The sequence below is a fragment of the Mastomys coucha genome, unplaced genomic scaffold, assembly GCF_008632895.1.
Source record: "Mastomys coucha isolate ucsf_1 unplaced genomic scaffold, UCSF_Mcou_1 pScaffold20, whole genome shotgun sequence".
In the NCBI taxonomy this organism is placed as follows: domain Eukaryota; kingdom Metazoa; phylum Chordata; class Mammalia; order Rodentia; family Muridae; genus Mastomys; species Mastomys coucha.
In genome coordinates, this window is record NW_022196903.1 from 66,880,445 (window position 1) to 66,903,439 (window position 22,995).

The 22,995-nt window shown below is 42.0% G+C and overlaps 1 protein-coding gene across 3 annotated transcripts in view; it reads right to left on the reverse strand.

Annotated features, from left to right (window-relative positions):
- Positions 1-22,995, reverse strand: part of Dnah6 (dynein axonemal heavy chain 6) — a 223,851-nt gene that overhangs the window by 159,381 nt on the left and 41,475 nt on the right. For all 3 annotated transcript variants that reach the window (XM_031382227.1, XM_031382226.1, XM_031382225.1), the window contains exons 15-22: positions 22,254-22,505; positions 17,853-17,981; positions 10,059-10,172; positions 6,987-7,130; positions 5,244-5,456; positions 4,245-4,337; positions 2,395-2,514; positions 1,310-1,490 (exon numbers count right to left, since the gene is read on the reverse strand). In XM_031382227.1, the coding sequence (XP_031238087.1) occupies positions 1,310-1,490; positions 2,395-2,514; positions 4,245-4,337; positions 5,244-5,456; positions 6,987-7,130; positions 10,059-10,172; positions 17,853-17,981; positions 22,254-22,505 (1,246 nt within the window). The remainder of the gene's footprint in view (positions 1-1,309; positions 1,491-2,394; positions 2,515-4,244; positions 4,338-5,243; positions 5,457-6,986; positions 7,131-10,058; positions 10,173-17,852; positions 17,982-22,253; positions 22,506-22,995) is intronic.

A 22,995-nucleotide genomic window follows, 5' to 3' on the forward strand; every position in this document is an offset into this window, starting at 1 on the left:
AGAGAGAGAGAGAGAGAGAGAGAGAGAGAGAGAGACTTACAATGAGGAAGAAAGGAACAAAGGGGCAGAGGCCAAGGAAGTGTTAACTGCCAGCTGTGAGACATCTGTGAACTGACAAAGGTGAGCACCTTCTATAAGACCTAAGGCCTTGTGGATGTTTGCTTTTTATCATTCAGTAGTTCTCCTTTTCTGTGTTTTATGAAAGAAAACAATGAAAAACATAAGAAAGGATTCTTATGAAAGAATCTCTGGGCAAAGAACATAGCTCTCAAAGTTGCCTTTGCTAGGCAAGGATGGTGTCTGAGAGTGTGGCCCATCATAGTCACATGCTGCCATTAGCCATAGGATGAGCTGTCTGCCTGAGGCTTTGGTATAGAGTATATACATGCCCCAGGAACTGATTGTATGTGAACAGAGACAGAACTTGTTAAAACATTTCAACCCTGATGCTAGGGGAGGATGTGACACCTTCAGTGGTGCAGCCACCGGCAAGTTGGCCACAACCCTGTAAATAACACTGAACTCATCGGTTCACACACACCAAAAAGACATGGGAGTGGGAGGGGGACTAGAGGGAGATCAGCAGGAGTTGGATGAGGACAAGAGAGGGTAGTGGGGCTGAATATGATCAAAATACATGACACACATGCATGAAAATGCCATACTGCAACTCATTATTATGTATAATTACTATGTGCTAGGAAAAACCTTTAAAATAATTTCAATCTGTTACTTGAATTGCAACAAATAGAAATATATTTATATGTATATATACACAACTATATATAAACTATGTACATGTATATATGCATAACTATACAAATATAGTTATATATACATATATAGTTATATATATATATACACACACATATAGTTTATATATATAGTTGTATATATACATAGTTTTTTGAGACAGGGTTTCTCTGTGTAGTTCTGCCTGTCCTGGAACTTGCTCTGTAGATCAGGCTGACCTCACAAAGATCTGTCTGCCTCTGCCTCCTGAATGCTGGGATCAAAGGTGTGTGCCAGCACTGCCAGGTACATAAGTGGTAACATTTTTTAATTCTAATGAACAAGTCAAAACTGGAAATTTTTGTGATTCCCTGTATGAAGAATCTGAACAGAATAGAACTTCTGTTCTAAAATCACAAACAGAACTATTTGCCCATGATTAGAAAACTGAGTGCTCAAGTCACTCAGTTCATCCATTCCTGGATGTGCCGCAGGCCGGTGAGATCTTTCAAGGTGCCGCACATGTCAGATGAGCAGGGAGACACCTTGTTCTACTTGTTTGCTTTGGAGTTTCTACCTGGCTGAGTCGCAGCCCGGAGCGCGTTAGGCAGCCGGTTGACCTTCCTCATGATTTCCTTCCATGACTTATCCACCTGAAGGAACATCTTGGCTTCTGCAGGCAGCTGCCTCTGAATATCTGGGGCATTAAAGATGCTTTCTAGGTAGAGCCAGTTTCTCTGACAGTTCAGCCACTCTTCCTGGAGAAAAACATGGGACTATCAACGTGGAGCTTCAACTTGATAGTCGCTGGTTACACTGGAGATTGTGGCTCTGGGAATTACAACATCTTTCCCTTGGCAGCTGCCTACAGCTCCCCATAAGTCCTTTGAAATAAAATTTCCTAAAAGAGCCCAAGATTCTGTCCGGCCCGACTCCACCCTTTCTTTCCACTGAAGATGATTATGAGCCAGTTGTGCCGAAAGAGCTTAAAATGTGTAGAGGAAGCATTCTGTTGGGAGGCAGAAGTCTGAAGGGTAGGTGAGCGACAAGTTCATGATGGCTCCCAAATATACACAAGCACAGCGTAGGACCACCCAGGGAGAGAGTCTTAATGAGGAGTTATCTAGATTGTCATATCTTTGGAATATCAAGGGTATGGGACTCCCTGAGCAGAGGGACCCAGTACACACCAGGATTACTTCCTGACCCACTTCCTGACCCTCACAACTATGAGACCCCAGATGTATTGTAGATAACTAATAATTATGCTGCTAGCAAATGTACATAACTCTAATTTTGTGGTATTTTGTCGCCTATCAAAATAATTTAACAGTGGTGATATAAGTGACAGTGGGCTGCACAAGGATATAAACAATTCATGAGTGCTTTCTTTTCATTCTGAATATAACAAAATGTCAACAGTTAAATCCTACTACACTTCTAAATTATATAATATTAAAACAGCAGTATATGTGTATGTGTGTGTATCTATATGCATATATATACACATATAATGGTGTTGTGGAGCAATCCCAGGACTTTGTACATGTAGGTCAGTCCTTCTCCCACTGAGCTGCATCCATAGCCCCACAGAATCAATATTTCCAAAGGCTTTGTGGCCCTCCAGATCAGAGTCCAGGAGCTGAGATTGCCTTTACTCACCAGTGTTTGATTAAATAAGGAAAGCTGTTTCTGCCAGTCATCCACTCGAGACTTCAGGGGACCCACATACCGCGACGAGGCGATGGTTGCAATGTTGATGGTGCTATCATCAAGGAGGACCTTCCGGGGGAAGAGGCCGGGCGGGACACAGACAGAAGCATGACTCGGAGCTCGAGGCGTTTCAAATCCCAAGGGTCCATTTAAGGATAACTCATTTGAACGAATAATATAGGCCCACCTACTGCTTTTCACTGTGCTTATAACCCTGTATGTTTTCTCAAAGGTCAGTGGGGGATACTTAACTAAGATACTCACACACACACACACACACACACACACACACACACACGAATATACGCATGCAATGCCGTGCACATATGTGCATGAGGGTGCAAATGCTCATAAATACGCATGTGGAGCTCAGATGTCAACCTAGGGTGATGTTCCTCAGGAGCCACACACTTAGGTTTTTGAGATGGGATCCCTCAGTGGGACCCAGGACTCCCTTCTTAGACTAGACTGGATGGTCAGTGAACCCCAGAGATGCACATGTCTCTGACTCTTTAGCACTAGGATTGTAAGCACCATCCCAGCTTTTTGTGTGAGTGACGGAACTTGAAGTCAGGTCTTAATGCTGGTATAGCAAATGTTTTACTGACTGAGCCATCTCTCAGCCCTGGAGCCTGTAGTTGTTAAGGGCACGTGTTTGCTTAGTTCTTCTCTTTCGCTTGACATTAGGCAACTGGCATCCCCTTTACACAGTTTAGTTACTCTGGTAGGCGTTCATCTCTCAAAAGGCCCCGTGCTTGCAACGATTGTAATCAATGAATGATTATTTTCCTTTATGTCATCTCCAGGACGATGAAGCTGAATCCTCTAGAGGAAGTATTCACATCACCTTCCTCCCTACTGCTCCCCACGAACAACAGCATCCCTCATAAGACATGTGAATTTAAAAAAATATATGTGTTGATCTGAAACATTGAGTTGTTCATTGCAGCCCCATCAACTGGCACTGCTTGGCACCTGACTCCTGCCCTTAACTTGGCTTGCCCACCTGCATGCATAGAATAATGTCTGATTTTGCTCTCTACCAACAATTTCATCTATATTTCTGCCTTGTGGTCATTCTTACACTATGGCTTTACCTTTTAAGTTGGGCTGTGGGACCCCTTCCCTTTGCTTTTAGATTTTTAGTGACTTAATGCTGTAAGCACATGGGTTAGATATTATCTACCTAAATAGATAAAAGTGAGTTTAGCTTCTCAGCCTGCTGTACACACAAAATGCTCACTTGTGCTATTTTGCGGTGTTTGAAGTTCTCCCTACTCCCTTCTTTATCTCCCATCTTTAATGTCAGTTGTCCGGGCTGATCTAGGAAAGATTCTTGTAACACTTCAACTGATCACTTTGTTTTAATTAATTCTTCAACTATTGGCCTGGAACTCCTACACACACAATGCATGCATACACACACACACACACACCATTTTACTACTTTAGTAAATATCTGTGAATAAGCATTTGTGTCAGTTATTAACATCTTGTTTTCCAAATTAGTTTTCCTTATAGCAGTTCACTTCCCCACCTTACTCTTTCACAGAAGCTGCAGAAGGTATGGTCAGGGCTTTTATCTCAAAATCGTTCTTCTCCTCCTCCTCCCCTTCTTCCCTTCTTTATTTTGAAGCAGTCTTATTAACTCTCCCTGGTTAGCTTAGAACTTACTATGTAGCTCAGGCTGGCCTTGAATTTACAGTAACTCTCCTGACACTGTTTCCCAAATGTTGAGATTACAGGCACGAGCAACCATGCCTGATTTACCACACATTTCCCATAACCCAATTACATACCTGTATGTCATCTGTGCCACCCAGGATAAATACATCCTTAGAGTCACGGTGAGGAAGAATGACAAATTCCGTTGTTTTCCAAGAGTCTTCCACCTTGTAAATAGTTTAAGCATTAGGATATCTAAATTCATGAGTGTCTAGACGCACAATAAAGGCATGTGGAATTAAATGAGGGCAAACTCTAACTACCTCATTTCCCTCTTATGACCCTTAACATTCTCAAGATCCTTTTCCTAGTCAGAAGCCACTGCTTTTCTTGGTTTTCTTTGACTGTTCTTAATACATATGGAGTGCTGGTGATAATGTGCACCTTACACTTTTAAGGAAAGGAAACTGTTCTTTTTATTTAGACACCTGGCAGGGAGGCATGCATTGCTAGGAAAAGGAGATAGTACTGTAAGTAGGAAATTCTTCCTAATGTATTTGAAAGCAATTAGCCCTCTCCGTGAGTTCAGAAAATAACATATTTTTTTCTGTAAAAAAAACAAAAACAAAAACAAAAACAAAAACAATCTCTATCGTGCAGTTCTTTATAAAAGCCAGCACATAGCCGACCTTGTTGCTGTGAGTTATGGTTGGGCTGTAGGCCAAATCTGTAATACCAAGTGGTATGTGCAAGAAGACAACAGAGGTTGTTGCTTTTGATGTTGAAAACTCCACCCAGATAACACAGATATTAGTAGTCTTTATGTTGTAGCCTAAAACCTTTACATTGTACATTTTGTGTGTGTATAGATATGTGTGTTTATGTGTGTGGAGTATGTGTCTGTAGGCAGATGAGCACACGTGCATGTGGAAGCCAAAAGTCAGTGTCATTTCCTAGCTTTGTTTTATTTATTTATTGCCATGGCCTTTTATTGGGCTGGAACTTTGTAAAGTAGGCTAGTCTGGCTGTCCTACAAGCCCTAGGGCTCCATCTACTGGACTCCATTTCCCTGGTGCTAAAATGGGACATAAAAGAGCCATGCCACTATGTCTGGCTTTTTTTCCTTGATTTACCTTCTTAAGAATTATCTCTAAGGCAGCTTCCCCAGAAGCTTGTCCAGATATGTCCTGGATTTCTTGAGCAAAATCAAAGACGTGCAATTCGGACAGCCTCTCTAAGGTCAGGGGAATTTCAATGTCCACTAGGAGGGCGTCGACGGTTTGCTCAATGGCTGCCCAGTGCCGAGGTTTCAGGGTTGGGTTCCTCAAGTCAATGATCACAGGAAGCTGGAAAACAGACATTTTCAGAGGCACTGCCTCTGTAAAAAAAGTACGTGCACAAGACCTACCTATGATGCAGCCTTGCAAATACCCAAGCATGGATGGGGAAGGGCTCATGGTGCCCCAGCACTGCCTGAGGAGCTGTTGGTAGCCGCTGGCTTCTGAGAGTGGGGATGTGGTCCTGCATAGGCCACCCATGCTACACTGGGTGGTCCTAGACCCATGAACATAGTGTATTTCAGTGTCTGAAAAAGAGTGTGTGAGGTTGGGAAGGCAGTGTGGCGGGAATCTGGGAGACGTTGGAGGTAGGATGACAGGTGGAATTGATCAAGACACATCATACCCCACTTCAGCTTATAGAGAGTTGAAAACAGCACTACTCAACCTATAGAAAAGAAAATTCAGGAGGAAATGTAAATGAAGGAATTTTATTAAGACTGAGAACACTGAGTTTCAGGGCACCTAACTAATTCAAAAATTCGGGAAAACTGGTAGCCACATGTTTCTCTGACGACTAGGACAGAGGGCTGGAACTGAGCGCCTCACTGAGTGGAGCCAATCTTAAGATCTGAGCCTCTCCCACCAGGCAATCATGTGTAATGTAAAATAATCAGTATAGAATGGAAAGCTGCAGGAAATGGGTTCTCAGTGGGGCAAAAAGGGAAGGTGTAGGTCCAGGAGAAAGAAACTGAAAACATCCTCTGGGACCCAGCTCACTGGAGAAACAGTAGGTATCACTAGAAAACACGGAGCCCAAGGTTCAGCGAAGCAAACAAAAAGGTAAACAGAGGAAAACTAATGCTCGCCTCCAAGATTGCAAACCGCGTACCTCAGCGATCATTCACTGCTGCAGAAGATGTCTGGCTTTCAACAACAACCAAACGAAACAAACAAAAGGAAATGAAACAAACAAAAACCGAAAAGTCACATAGCTAAGAAAAACCACCAGAACAAAACACGCCCGAGAGTCAACAGTGATCAGAATCAAACTCAGAAATGGTGCACGTGTTAGGAATAGAGCTTTTAAATTAACTACAGTGAATTTGATAGAGGTCTCAGTGGAAAAGGGAGATAGCAGGCAAGGTCAGTGTGGGGGAGCCAACTGGCGGCTGCAAGCACCTTTTACCAGCTGAGCAGTCTCACCTGAGCCTTTTATCCTTTTTAAAAAGGCTTGGTTGCAACACAAAGTTTCCAAATCAACCCTTTATATGCACTACCCGGCTTCCTGGGCTTTTCCACACTGAACACTTCTGGATAGTGCCTAGCTGTGAGGAGCGATAGGGTAAACGGACTCTGCTGTTTGCACCAGGCACATTTGCTGCCTATGTGCTTAGGGGCGTCAGCATCTTGGCACTACTTTGTCTATCGTGTAACAGACCCTAAGTGTCTCTTATAATCACTGTGTTCGATTGCACAATTTTGCCAGTTGTTGAGAAAAACATACTGGACTGTTATTTCTTTTTCCTGCAAATAAATACCCAGGGCATCTGAGTTTAGTTCTGCAACGATCACCCCCACCCCCACCCTGAGTCTTACCTTTTCTTTCATTTTCTCCACCTTCTGTTTGAGCTGGGGCACCACACTGTTAGGTGGCAAGCCCTTCTCCAGCTGGGTCACAAACTTAGCGTACTTAGTAACTTGACCGTTTAGGACTTCCGGATCCAGGCAGTCAAATTTGGACTGTGGGATAAAAAACGGTTAAAACACATGATGAATGTCAAGCTTAAATAGTATGCAGGTTTGACTTCATTTGAATTTTCCTGGCACTCCGAATTTGTTTTTTAATTTTTAAGATTTATTTTTATGTGTATGAGTACACTGTAGCTGTACAGATGGCGGTGAGCCATCATGTGTGTGGCTGCTGGGAATTGAACTCAGGATCTCTGCCACCCAGCTCACTCCTGCCCTTCTTGCTCCGGCTTAATTTACTGTAGATGTCTTCAGATGCACCAGAAGAGGGCGTCAGATCTTATTACGGGTGGTTGTGAGCCACCATGTGGTTGCTGGGATCCAAACTCAGGATGAACAGTCAGTGCTCTTACCAGCTGAGCCTCGTAGTGTGAGCAAAATGGCCTCCTTCCACCAATGACACTAAGAACAGAAGCCTAAGCTAACAAGCCTAAAGCGAGTACATCACAAGTAAAACCCTCAAGAATGCTGGGGTGTTTCATGGCAACGCTGTGTTAGGAAGTCACCCTGCAGTTAGATATCATGCCACGAACCATGTGGCCCTCTTAAACAAAGCAAATCTGTAGGCTTGGGAACAGCCATTCCTAACGTCAACTGCTAACTCTCTTCCTAGCGTTGTCTGCTTCGCTATCAAGTGCAATAGTGTGATCCTCAGATTACCAGTAAAGGCCACGGGGACAGCCCTGGTCCGGGCAGCTGCCCAGACCACATGGATGTCCAGGGGCCGTGCAGAACTAGCCCCACCCCTCTATAGCTGGGCCACTCAGGGGAGTGAGGCCTTGAACTTCTCCCAGGCAGCATAGTGGAGCTGACCAGGAGGGTAAGAGCTGGGGAGAGCTGGTCTGCTGTGAGGTAGCATGGGCAGGGATGATGCCCTCCCCAGCTTGCCCCTTGCCACCTGCGGTAGTAGGGAGAGCTGTACCAGAGGTCATGGGAAGGGGAGAGCTATCCCTGACCCTCACTGGCTATAGCACTTGGGAAAGTGGGCCCTGAGTGTTACCTGGGCAACACAGTGCAGATGGCCCTGATAGGGAAGGCATGGGTGAGGCAGCCCCGAGGGTCTAAGAGGGCTCTCCCAGCCCCTTGCCAGCTGCAGCACTCGGGAGAGTGAACCCTGTGCCTCAGCTGGGCAGCTTGATAGAGCTGGGGCTGGAGGCATTGGGTGCGGGTGAGCCAGTACAGAGAATATGGTAGCAAGAGCGCTGACTCTGCCTCTTGCCTATGGTGGCACTGAGTGGCCTAGATGGAGCAGTGCTGGAGAGCTCACCCCTAGTGGTAGGGATAAGGGAAAGTCAGTGGGCTGACCAGCTCAGCTGTTACCTAGGCCCGGATCCAGGGGTCTGACTTGGTCCACGCCAGTATCTACATTATCTGTGAACTGTTGGGGCACATGAAAGGGCAGGGTCTCCATGACACAGGACAACAACAGGATGACTATGAGGAGTCCCAGTGAGAATCCAATATTGATGGTGTCACAGAAGGCAGAGTCATCGAACCAGACCAATGACTCATTGCAATGAACATTTTGCAAGTGAAGATGTGTGGACAGAGGGGTAAACTACGGGACATACTGTGACATACTACAGCTTCCAGGATGTGATGTTTTCTATGTTTTGTTTTATTTGTTTGTGTGGGTTGTATTTGTTTTCTGCTTTGGGGGTATTTTTTTTGGTGGGGAGGTTGCAAGGGCAGAGAGTGGATATGAGGGGATGGAGAGATGGGTGGGACTGGGGTGCATGATGGGAAACTCACAGAGACTCAATAAAAAGGTTGTTTGTTTGTTTTTTAAATGCTCCTCTGGCTCTCTTATCACCTGGAATATTACCTGGAAAACATTTCCTGTGTGGTTTGGGTTTTGATTCAGACTCATGGCCTCTGGTTATAGGCATTACATAGGTAGGAAGAATGAGGAGTGCTAAGTATTTGTGAAGCAGAAGATATTTCCCACACATCTGTATCACACTCGAGAGAGTGATACCTGAAGGTTGATCACACTGGAAGGTGCTCACATCTTCTGCTTCCTTTTCAAGTTTTGAGCACAGGCAGATACGTGAAGCAGAGCCATGTGGCTGTCGTCCTAGAAGCAGAGCCATGTGGCTGTGGTCATAGATGAAGAGTTCACTACTGAGAGTACTCCTCTGATGCTGGCCTCGTAGTGTGAGCAAAATGGCCTCCTTCCACCAATGACACTAAGAACAGAAGCCTAAGCTAACAAGCCTAAAGCGAGTACATCACAAGTAAAACCCTCAAGAATGCTGGGGTGTTTCATGGCAACGCTGTGTTAGGAAGTCACCCTGCAGTTAGATATCATGCCACGAACCATGTGGCCCTCTTAAACAAAGGTGTCAGGAACTCTGCTTTACAGAAGAGTTTGCCTCGTAGCATTTAGTGACAAAGGGACTCTTACATTTAACCAAAAGACTGATTGATTCCCATAAAGTTTTACATTATATTATGCATAGCAGTACAACTTACACATTAAATAACGCTGTGATGGAGCAGTTTATAGTTTTAAACAGAAGAGAAAATGGAAGTTTTCAGGTTCCCAAAACCTCTTCCCCACTTTCTCTAAGTGGGTCAATATTACAAATGCATTCAGTGATGAGCCATGTCTAGTTCCTACTGACAATGGCCAAGGAAAATAAAGAGAAAACGCAGGTTTCATGACCACTGCCCCAAATGAATCACATGCGTTGAGTTCCTTTGGAATGCAAAAATGGACCTATGAAATATGAACGAGTTTCCACACCATCACAGCTATATTTTCCCCGTGTCAGATGTGTAAATTCAACTTTCTGAATATTGAAGTACATATTTCATTGATGACCAGAAGACATTAGGTAATGGAAGTATAGTTCATATTATTAATATCCAGGTGGAATTCATAAAAATGCAATACTGAGGGCTGTTCCCCCCTACCTTTAGCCACTCCTGATGGAGTTTATCCCATTCAGACAAGGAATCCCAGAGCAGTTGTTTGAGCCTGAGTTCAGCACTAACTTCTTCCAGTGCATCAAACTTGGACACTTCCACCTTTAAAACACAAGACACAAGACTCGGGGCTCAGATTTCAGACAGAACAACTGTCTTGCCCTACAGGCAACTCTTGGTGCTGTGATTTCCTGGAAGAATGTGGGTCCTAAGTGAGGAAAGAAAAGGTAAGGGGGTGACCACTGAAAGCTAAAGGCCCTACAAAAGCCTGGGCACAGTACAGCTTTCCAGTTGAGAAAATGTCACTTGATAATTCCTTATGGTTTACATATCCTGAACAAGATCACTGTGGCAGAGCCCTGGGGCATTTGTTTTGGATGCTTGGTCTTTGGTGGTGGGGATGGAGGATTAGATGAATCTTCAGATTGGCTGCTTTCCTTCTGGGTTCCTAAGCTTTGGTGATGGAAGGGGAACATGTGTATGGGGTGGCTGCTGGAGGGAGGGTGGAGAGGTTTAAGATCACAGAACAACCTCTCGGTTTCTAACCACATGGAGTGTAGAGCAACCTTGTAGAAAGGAAGAATGGAGACATCCTGAAAGTGTTTTAGTTTTGTAAAGATCCATTTTTATTACTTTGTTTATTGATTTGTGTGTGGGGGGCGGGGAAGGGCAGATGACCATGGAGACCAGAAGAGGACATATGATTCCCTGGAGCTGGAGTTACAGGTCATCCATTGTGTGGACTGAGAATTGAAGTCCTGTCCTCTGGAAGAGCAGCAGGTGCTTTTAACTGCAGAGCCATCTCTCCAACTGTGGAAGGTGTCTCCATAAACAATCATGTAAAGACTGCTTTGGATTGGATGTGAGGAAACTTCCATTGGACTGACTGAACAGAGATGGTTGGATTCTGTGATTAAACTAGAACATTGGTATTAGGGATGTGGTGGTTTGAATGAAAATGGCCCCCATGTGGGAGTGATACTGTTAGGAGACGTGGCTTTGTTGGAGGACGTGTGTCACTGGGCGTGGCCTTAGAGGTTTCAGATGTGCAAGCCAGACTCAGTCTCTTCTCCAGCACCAGGTTTGCCTGAGCGCTACTATGCTTCCTGACATGATGACAACGGAGTAAACCTAAGAACAGTAAACCAACCCCAGTGAAATGCTTTCCTTTGTAAGAGTTGCTGTGGTCATGGTGTCTCTTCACAGCAATAGAAGCCCAGAATAAGATGGGTTGGGGGGTGGGGATTAGTTTTGTCTTCCATTAATTCTTCCAAAGCCAGCCATGTTTTGGCTCTTCTCAAGTGATTGAGCTGCAGAAGGAAGTTTGGGCTAGAAGCAGCTGTGAAGGAAGAATCAGATACACCATATGGAAGGAGTACGCTGTTGCTATCTTAGGACGTTCGTGTGTGTGTGTGTGTGTGTGTGTGTGTGTGTGTGTGTGTGTACAGTACATGTTTACTCGGTAGGTACGAGGGGGGCATAAGCACACGATTGCATTTGAGTGAGTGTGCCATACACTGTGGCATGTGTGGAGATTAAAGGACAGAGTATGGTGCTGGTCCTCCCTTCCATCTCGTTTGAGAAGGATCTGTTGTTTGCCACTGCACACACCAGGCTACTTGCCCCAGAGCCTCCAAGGGTTATCCTGTCTTGGCCTCCTGTCTTGTAGGGGTCCTGGGATTACGGTGGCCTCACATGGGTGTGGGGAATCTGAACTCAGGTCCTCATACTTATCCCCCACTCTGCCCCTATATTATGGTAAAAACACATACCATGAGATCTATTTTTAGAGGAAATCTTTATGCATATAGTACTGTTAACTATGCTGTGTTGTTAAAAACATTAGTAGCAGACTTCTAGTGCTATTTGATTCCATGTTTATGAAAAATTATACTTTTTGAGCAAGCAACTCTCAGTTCTCCAGCCAATAATGATTACAGTGCCAGTTTCCACACTGGTGAGAGTGCTTTAGATACTTCACATACTATTTGGTCTTCTGTGATTGGCTCATCTCTCTAAGGGTAATATTGTCCAGTCTAGTGTATGTTGCATATGACATAATTTGATTTTTCTCTTTCCTTTTTGGTGTGCCTGTGTATATGTCTATATTCATGTTTGTGCATATGCACAAGTATATGCATACATGTTGAAGTGAGGGGACTATTTTTCAGGTTATAACTAACTAACCAACTAACTAACTAACTAGCTGATTAATTGCTTTGATATAAAGCCTCTCACTGGTGTGGAATTTACCAAGTAGCACACATTGCCTGACCAGAATGTCCAGGGGTCTAGGTGTCTTTGCACCTCTAGCTTTAGCTTATAACATGTGTTATGCACATGGATTCTTTAAATCATGACATCTAAGGACACAATTTAAGTCATTGTGCTTGCACAAAACAAACAAACAAACAAAAATACCTCTTTCCTGGCTGAGCCATCCCTAACCTTTCTTTTTTTTCTTTTTCTTTTTTAAATGTTATTTTTTAACTTTTATTGCATTATGATGAGAAAAGTTACATGATTTCAATTTATTTGAATTTGTTAACATTTAAAAACATATTTTAAGTAAATAGAATTGCATCACATTCTTGTTTCTCTTTTGTACCCCAACTCCTCCCAGAGACCCCCTTTAATACCTACAATATCTTTTTTGTCATATTCTTTAAAATTTAGAAAATATTATAACAATAAAAATGAATATTATAAAAGTTGTTTGGTATAAAACAGCAATCAACTTAACAGTCTTATGTAGATGCTTGTCTATAGCAATACTGAAAATACATGTTTTTCTCAATATAAATTTTAAATAACTCCAAACATATTAACTGTATATTTCAAAATAATACATCACTACTAGTATTTTCTTAAATAAACATAAATATGTAAAGTCTTTTGTTTGTTTGTTTTGTATTTAGTAGAGCTTAGACTCTTGGCTCTTACTGTGGCCCAAAATAAGAACAATTTTTAGACACTGGATTTCATTGTAATAAGGCTGTATTTCAATGACCCTCACATCACCAAAGGATTTTACCTCCATCGTAGCTAAGCTAAGAGTTGACAGTTCTGCTACTCCAAGGAATGAACTGTAGGCATGATTTTTGGATACAGACTTCCTGCTATGGTCAAAGCTATTTGACTTGAGTGAGTGAATTTATTCTCAGCCCACAGAGAACAGGTTACATTCATTTAAGAAATGGTGTGTGTATTAAGATGGCCTATCCAAGAAGTCATTCACCAACTGTTTCAATGAACAATGGTTCTGCTTAGAGGGTGACACAGACATTACCTGAGGGTAAGAATTTGGTTCATTGGCTGTGATAATTTGGAAAAGCATTCATCTCAGAGAAAGAGTTACTTGTAAAGTCCTCTTCTTCACACTTGATACAAGCTTTACAAACGTCAAACAAAGCATTCAGTCTCACTCTTTGTTGTTCTCTTACAAGCCCTTTCCCAATTTAATTGTCTACATTTCTTTTGAGTATATACTTTTGAAATATGTAAGGTGTTCTGAAAACCATAGTATAGTGTAAAAACATGAAATAAACAATACTACTAATAGAGAGGCTGAATTGGAAAAATCAAGATTTCAAGACCCTTATGTTGTACACAGCAAGACACTGTCACAAACAAGCTGAAAGTGTATATGGATTATACAATATTGGACCTATTTCTCCAATTACCAAATTAGAGCTATCATTGGATGACAATCAACAAATTTCTAATTCCTCATATTTTGGATTTCAATCGATTAGGATATGTTGGTAATATTAATTTTCATATTAAGATATTAAGAAAATATAATTGTTACTTCCTGTTGTTTTTGTTGTAAGAGGTGGAATTAGTTTTGTGTGGGTTTGTTGAAAGATTATTTTCTTGCTTCTTTGAGGGTGTAGTTTCGCTCCTTATGTTGATGTTTTCCATCTATTATCCTTTGTAGGGCTGGATTTGTGGAAAGATATTGTGTAAATTTGGTTTTGTCATGGAATATCTTGTTTTCTCCACCTATGGCAATTGAGAGTTTTGCTGGGTATAGTAGCCTGGGCTGGCATTTGTGTTCTCGTAGGGTCTGTATGACATCTGCCCAGGATCTTCTAGCTTTCATAGTCTCTGGTAAGAAGTCTGGCGTAATTTTGATAGGCCTGCCTTTATATGTTACTTGGCCTTTTCCCTTTACTGCTTTTAAAATTCTTACTTTGTTTAGTACATTTGGTGTTTTGATTATTGTGACGGGAGGAATTTCTTTTCTGGTCCAGTCTATTGGAGTTCTGTAGGCTTCTTGGATGTTCATGGGCATCTCTTTCTTTAGGTTAGGGAAGTTTTCTTCTATAATTTTGTTGAAGATATTTACTGGCCCATTACATTGGGAATCTTCACTCTCTTCTATACCTATTATCCTTAGGTTTGGTCTTCTCATTGCGTCCTGGATTTCCTGGATGTTCTGGCCTAGGAGCTTTTTGCTTTTTGCATTTTCTTTGACTGTTGTGTTAATGTCTCCTATGGTGTCTTCTACCCCTGAGATTCTCTCTTCTATCTCTTGTATTCTTGCATCTACAACTCCTGATATTTTTCCTAGTTTTTCTATCTCCAGGGTTGTCTCTCTTTCTGATTTCTTTATTGTTTCTATTTCCATTTTTAGATTCTGGATGGTTTTGCTCATTTCCTTCACCTGTTTGATTGTGTTTTCCTATAGTTCTTTAAGGGATTTTTGTGTTTCCTCTTGAAAGTCTTCTAGCTATTTACCTGTGTTCTCTTGTATTTCTTTGAGGGTGCTATTTATGTCTTTCTTAAAGTCCTGTATCATCATCCTGATAAGTGATTTTAGATCTGAATCTTGTTTTTCCGGTGTGATGGTGTGTCCAGGACTTGCTATGGTGGGAGAATTGGGTTCTGATGATGCCAAGCAACCTTGGTTTGTGTTGCTTATATTCTTACGATTGCCTCCCGCCATCTGGTTATCTCTAGTGCTACCTGCCCTTGCTAAATCTGACTGGAGCCTGTCCTTCCTGTGATCCTGGTTGTGTCAGAACTCCTCAGAGTCAAGCTGTCTCTGTGATCCTGTGATTCTGGGATCCTGTGACCCTGGGCTTGTTAGATCACCTGGGAGTGGAGCTTCCACTGGGTGTTGTGGGACTGACTGCAGAGTTTGTGCCCAAGGTCTTGTCAGGGCACTTGCTGGCCCAGACAGCTCTTTTCTTTTTCTTAATTTTAAAATTTTGCTTTGTTTTTAATTATGTGTGTCTCTGTGTACATGAGTGCAGGTGCCCAAATAGGTCAGATTTCCTGGAGCTGGAGTTACAGGTAGTTGTGAGTCATCTAGTCGGTACTGGGAACTAAACTCAGATCCTCTGCAAGAACACTATGAGCTCTCAGCCTTGAATCATCTTCCGTATTATGTTTACTTTCTTACCATCATTTTGTTTACTCTCTTAACTGGCATACATTCATTGTGACTTTTTTCACGCTCTGTGAGCATTTCTACTCCTGTAAGCTGCCCTATATTTTCTCTCTCTCCTTCCTGATAATCCCCTTTTCCTCATCTCCCTTCTGGTTACATACATGCATTTTTAAAAATGCTATCTATACAGAAGCTAGAATCCACACACTAGAGAAAACCCATGATATTTGTGGTTTTGCCTTATTTCACTTACTGTGATGATTTCCATCCATTTTTTTTTTTTTCTGGTTATGACAGAATTTCATTCTTTCTTATGGCCGAGTAGAACTCCATTGTGTACACATGCCACATTTTCTTTATCCATGTATCGGTTGATGAGAATCTAGGCTGATTCTATAGCTGAGCTGCACTGTTGTGAGTAGTGCAGCATTACAAATGGATGTATAGATATCTCTCTGGTGTCTTGAGTTAGAGTCCTTCAGGTATGTATCCAGGAATGACATAGTTGTGTCATGTTTTTAGTGTTTGAGGAACCCCATGCTGATTTCCATAGCTGTTAACTTAATTTGCATTTCCACCTGCAGTGAATATCTGCTCCTTTCCCCCATAGCCTCACCATCAGAATTAATAGTAATCGTTCTGACTAGGGTGACATGAATTGCAATGCACTTTCAGTATTCATTTCCCTGATGAATAAGGATGGTGAGTATTTTTCATGTGCTTATTGGTCATTTGTATTTCTTCATTTGAGAACTCATTTCATTCCATTATCCCATTTATTAAGTTGTTTATTTTTTGTGTATTTAGTACTTTGAGTTCACAATAAATTGTAGGTGTGAATCTGTCAGATATACAGTTGCAAATGTATATTCTCTCCTATTCTGCAGGCCGTTCCTTCCCTTCATTTCCTTTGCCGTGCAGAAGTGTGTTAATTTCATGCAGCCTCATTTGTCAGTGTTTGGTCCTATTTCCTCAGCAGAGTCCTCTCCAGAAAACCCTTGCCTATGCTGACACCTTGAGGTGTTTCCCATGACAGCTTTAGGCCTTACACTGAGGTCTCTTACCCATTTTTTTAAAAATTGATTTCATATAGGGTAAAAGATGGGGATCTTGTTTCGTTTTTAATATACAGATACCCAGTGTTTGAAGTACCATTTTTTTGAAGAGGCTTTTCTCCCCTCTAATGTATGTTTTTGGAGTTTCTGCCAAAAGCCAGGTGTCTGTGGTTGTGTGGGTTTAATTCTGGATCCTCTGCCCTATTCCACTGACTTATGTGTCAGCTTTTATGCCACTAGAATTCTGGTGTGTTGTCCATGGCTCTGCAGTTTTGTGGTGTTCCAGCATCGTTCTTTGTGATCATGATTGCTTCAGTTATCCAGGGTCTTCTGTGCTTCCATAACGGGCTTTACTCTCCCTCACTCAGGCTTTGTATCCATCTCATTGCCTGGTGCCAAGCACATCACTCTTCAGATTCTTTTACTAAGCCCCGGCCTCAGAGTGGGGGGCTTAGTAAAGCCTATTTAAGGACTCTGGAGTGAGGCACAGGTGCACTCCGCCAAGTGCACTATCTGTTCATTTACCTTGTTGCTGTCTGTTGATGCAGTTTAAGGTATGTGCATCTCTTGGGTCTCCTCTTTCTTTCTTTTCACCCTTAGCCTTTTGTACCTACCTTTTGGGAGCCAGCTTATCTTCTGGCTCTCCTCTTCTTTCATGCAATCTTCTTTCATGACCAGGGCAAGTCAGGCAAAGCTCATGGAATCAAAACATCCAAATCCTAAAGAAGCTTGAATTTTACTTAAGGAAAGCTGGGGGAGTGCTTTTAATTAGCTGCATTTTGAAATGCTTACACATTTTAACATAGAAACTGCAAGGGAGTTTGGCTGAGAATTTCCCATAACAAGAGGATATTTTGTCTCTCATGTATCCTATCATTTTTTGCATATGTATGTGCTTGCAATGTGTGTGTGTGCACGTGGAGGTCTACAGTTGATGCCAGACACGTCTTGATTGCCATTTGCCTGATATTTTGAATCACTGAACCAAGAACTTGCCAGTCCTTCTAGTCCTAGTCCAGCTAGCCAACTTGCCCCAGGGATACCCTGTCTCCACCTCCGAGGTGCTGGGATAACAGGCAGGCTGCTACACCCATCTGGCTTTTACATAGATGCTGATGCAAGAGATCCAAACTCATGTCCTTACACTTGTGTATGGAGCACTTTACCATGTCTCCATCCCTCTTGTGTACTAATCTCCCTTGGTGTGCTTGTGGCACATTGAACAGCCACTTTTTGCTGAGTGGTTCTGGTCACCTTGTTGAGAGGACTTATGCATAAATACATCTTTGTGTATGCATTCCAGAAGCAGATGTGAGCAGCTGCAGTTACCTTGAAATTCTTCTGGTAGGATTTGTACTGGAAGGCACGTTTCTGAAGGTCATCCAGAACGGACTGCAGGTCACTCAGCATCGTCTTTATTTTCTCCTGGTCAGCACTAATATCCAAGATCTGTGGGTCCTGTAAAGTCAACATGGGTTCTGGTTAGGCAACTTACTTGTTCATGAAGATTAGGTAGATCAATAGATATCTTCCCAAAAATGCATTTTCCCTAATTCTCTTTCTCTCTGCCTTTTAAAAACTGTGTTTAAAAAAAAAAATGGTTGTTTCTTTTAATGTTACATATCAGCATAGGAAAAAGTAGAGAAATGTAGAAAGACATGGAATAAGGACCTAACACTGTTTTAAAACAGAATGTAGGGGCTGGCAAGATTGCTCAGTGGGTAAAAGGACTTACCTCCAACTGGAATGACTTGAGTTTCATCCCTGGGTTTCACATCATGAAGAGACAAGTGCCAGGGTGTAAGATGCCTTCTGACCTTCATATACATGTGCCCCGGCTCACATGTGTCCACCTCACCACCACCCCCACACACACCCCATCATAAAATAGGACCTAGTACAGTCTCCTTCATTTCCTACTTGGAATAAAAAAACTGTGGAGATCTGAATATGTCAGGGGAGAGAAGAAATGGCTGTGGTGTAAAGAGAGTTTCCTGTTCAAAACAAAGCAACAGAAAAGGCTTTGAATTATGAGAGACAGTAAGGAAAATCAGGTTCTCTCAGTATTTTCTCACAGTGTGCTTCTGAGTTCCCGTGCCAGCAGAGCAGCTGCACGTAGGGGTGGGGAGGCTCATAAGCTCCTCTCAGAAGCAGCAATATCCTCCAGTTTGGGTCATCTCTGATGCTGTCTATCTGGAGACACCTTTGATGCCACAGGTTGAGGGCCCACCCAAGACTGCCCTCTTTCTTATCCCAACTGCAAACCCCAGACGGATCTGCTTGTGCTTCTCACTAGGTGAGTTTCCCACGCCCCCTCTTTAGGGTCATCTAATTTATCAGAGTGGTTTGTGGAATGTAGGAGGACACTTGCATTTCAACAGCTTAAGAAGACTGTCATGATGAGGACAGATGAAGAGACACAGATACATGGGGCCTGGGGGACAGGGGATGGAGCTTCGCACCTCCCTTGGACCTTACTTTTCAGGTGTTTGACTTTCATGAGACTTTGTAAACCTAGGCCTTCAGGCTTTATATTTAGAATTAATTAAATAAACATACTTGAGGCATAGATGACTGCATTGAAGCATGACCAGGCAAAACCAGTAAGATCTAGTGCTAGTGGGCTGAACCCAGCATGGCTTGTTTAGAACCGTCTTGACCTCTGTGTAGAATTCTTTTCTCTTAGGCTGGGTGAACACCCCTTTAAAAGGTGTGTAGGTGGGGGGACTTATGAGCGTCTATCAGAAAATGTCTTTATGGTCATTTCTAAGATTGAAATGTCAGGGGGGGGCATTAGAGTGTGCTTTCAGTTTATGTGCCATGGTTGGCCAAGAGAAACAGTAGTTTCTATGGCCTCCCTGGGAGAGAAAAGGGGATGGAGGGGGGGCCTGGTTACCTGCCTTACCCAGGCATTGTAACAAGGCTCCATTTCCCATCACAACTTCAATGGTATTCCAAGGATTCTTCAAGAATTAAGGGTAAGGGCAAGAACACTCATCCTCCTGTTTGGATCCTGGGGAGATTTAGATAGGGGCAGCCCCACAGGATCATATATTTACATCCTTAGTCCCCTAATGGTGAACTGTTTAAGAAGGATTAGAAGGACTTGGAGGTGTGGCCTTTTTGTAGGAGGTATGTAAATGGGGGGGGGCTTTCAGGTTTCAAACGCCCACACCAGGCTCAGTATTTCTCTCTCTCTCTGCCTTCCTACTTGTGGATCAGGATGTAACCACCTATCCCATGCCTGCCTGCCTGCCTGTTGCCATATTTCCTGCCATGATGACAATGGACTGATACTCTGGAACTGTAACCAAGGTCCCAGCTAAATGCTTCCTTTTGTAAGAGTTGCCTTGGTCATTGTATCTTTTCACAGCAACAGAACAATAAGACTGGTTATTTGTTAAATAATTTAGGAAATACCAAAACTATGGGAATTATGAAGCAGGAACTGTGGAAGTATATACACATTGCCTAAAACATATAAAACACATAAACATAATATGATATAATATGCATATGTGTAATCACAGAAAGGAAGAGAGAAAATTAAGAATATGTAAGGTAAGGCATATGTCTTAATGCAAATATTTGGCTGATATTTTGGGAGTTAAATATATCCAGAAATTGGCATAAGATGGTTTAGGAACAATAGAAACAGTAGGTCCATCAGCTTCTGAGAAAATGGCAAAATCTAAGAACTATTATAGCCATCACTTGGGGACCAGATAATCCATCTCTTATCTATTGTGGCAATGTGTCCTATATTAGAGAATACTAATGGGATTGTCATGGTAGAAGCTGCTTTTGTGTGCACTGGTGCCCTCGTCATGGCTGGGTTGAATCTGGTTTTCCTAGGTAGATGTTAGCTAATAGTCCTTCCTGTTACCTTAAGTATCATGCTATCATGCACCTACTGCTATAGTACCGCTAACCCCCAGTCAGTTCTGCCAGAGCCCATTGTCCCAATAATTACTTTGTCAATCTGGCCTTCCAACATCTGGCTCCTCAATTGCCCCAATAGTCATTGGTTATCACATTTTCCCTCCAACCTCCACCAGTGGTAGTGTATGTGTGTTTCAGGGGTTGGGAGGGTCTCGAAAGCAAATGGTGTTATTTGTAGAGTAAATTATAGGTTATAGTTCTTTGCCTAAGAGTGAAAGGGAATCTATTTAAACCCTCCATAGAAGATGGACTGGTTAGTGATCCCCAGGTGTTTGGTGTGTGTGTGTATAATATTTAAAATGCACCATTACACATGAGGCATGTGCTGGCATTTTGTTCTTTTGATAATTACTCATGCTTTCACGATCTGCAATGCACACAGTACAGCATGTGGCACAGTACAGTGACAGTAACCACTGAAAGCAGACTGCCTGCGCCTATGTCCTGGTTCCATCATTTAACATCTTCATGACCCTGGGCAACTGTCTTCCATCTATCTTACTTTGTTCTCTGTAAAATGTGAGTAAAACTTATACATGTTCTGAGAATAAATAAAAACATACAGACCCATGTGAGATGGCTTCTACAAGCGTTCTTTATCTTTTCTAAAATACCTTAAATAATGTCTACCAACGGTGAGGTGGATAATTGAAATACGAGATGTGATGAAGTACTATAAAGCAACAGATGTATATCAACTATGTGCATACACTGTGATACCAATACAAGAAAGCACTGGGTGATTCTAAGACAGCAGGACTCAGGGCAATCGCTGACTGTAGGACCCGAGTAATGCAATAGTTCTTGATAGAAGAACACAAATGTGTTCACTTCCTGATAATTCTCCAAAGCCTATAGTTAGTATAGTCATATACATTTGCTTTATTCAGAAAAATTTTAAAAGTTTCAATATAAAAGTAACAACAATAGCCATGCTCATCCAACAGTACACATTTGGTGTTAGCTGGTTTCAATGTCTCCATGGTAATAGAAATGTATATTGTAACTGTTAATGCATTATGCTCAGTTGAGGAAATCTACATGAATGTATTTTATTAATCTTCTATTGATGAGTATTTTTTCTACTTTCAAATTTCTAGTATGGTTTTATAATTCTATACTAAAATTTAGCCAATGATAATAAAATAATGAATCATTAAAAAAATCATACTTCCAGATATATCTTAGTTAAGAATCATCTAGATGTGTAGTCTAATTTCTGAAACTTTTCTCTAAAAAAAAAATGATGCAAGTTAAACAAATAATCTCTACCAATTTATATTACGCCTAATATTATATGCCTATTACTAACGGGAAATTTGCCAATATCCTCAACACATTTTACATTGTAACATCAGCTATAAAACGAGTTAGCAAACAGTAAACACACTCATTTCAAAATACTAAATACCAACCAGGAGGAAGACAACTGAATGTTAAACACAGGCTTAGCTTACAGTAGCCTGGAATTCATCAGTACATTGTAAGAGGGATTCTGAAATGACAAAGTTTTAAATAGCAGCTTAAAGAATTATTTTAGAATAAAACAAGGGAAAAAAACCTGTTGAAATGAAATAGAGTCTCTAAATGACTTGAAGAATAAGTTTTAAAGCTCTCATCACAAAACAATAATTATGTGATGTAATGGTAGATTAATCAGCTTAAATTCTATCATATACATACTGTTGCACATAAATACATACAACTTTTCTTTGTTGGTTCTACCTAAATTCTAGAAGCCCGTAATCATCAAACAGGACCAGTTATTGGAAAGATCCCTTTGCTTACCTGTGCCAGCAGCTTGACTTCATTCACCTCATTGTTGAGATCTTCAAGATCCCGACCCAAGTGCAGACAAAATTGTTTGATGCACGTTTCTCGGTCACCCACAGCTTTGTCAATGGCGTTCCGCACAGCTGTTGTGGACGGCTTCATAGTGGCGAAAACAGCAAAGTCTTCAGGAGGCGTGGGCACCTGATATTGTTCAATGAGCTTGTACATCTGAACCACTGTATTCGCTTCCTCCTCCAGGGTTTCGATCTATATAGTCATGAAACATACTGGAATATTAGTGTTTTCTAATGGGAGACTCTCCTATGAAATATGAACATCAAAGCCTTAATTGTAAATGCCTGAGTGCCTTTGGCATGGGCATCTAATTAGCTGAAGCTGGTCTCGTGGTAAATACAAACATTGCTACAGTACAGGTAATTGGATAATTGAGCCAGGAGGTAAATGGTCAGAGCTAAGTATGGTTGAGTAGTTTTAGAAAATAAAATCATCTAGTCTCTCTCTCCCCCCGCCTCTCTCTTCTCTCTCCATTTCCTGTTCCTTGCTGCATTAAACAGTGTCACCCAGTTTCTAAGACGACATACTCTGTCATTATTTACGTATGAGTGTCAGGGGCATATACTGAGCAGCAGTCACCCTGGAGCAGCCCCTGAAGTTTGGACAGGCCATGTTCCTAGTTCACAGGTTCAGAACACAGATCTATGGTGATGCTTCACTATAAATCACTACATTTTTTTTT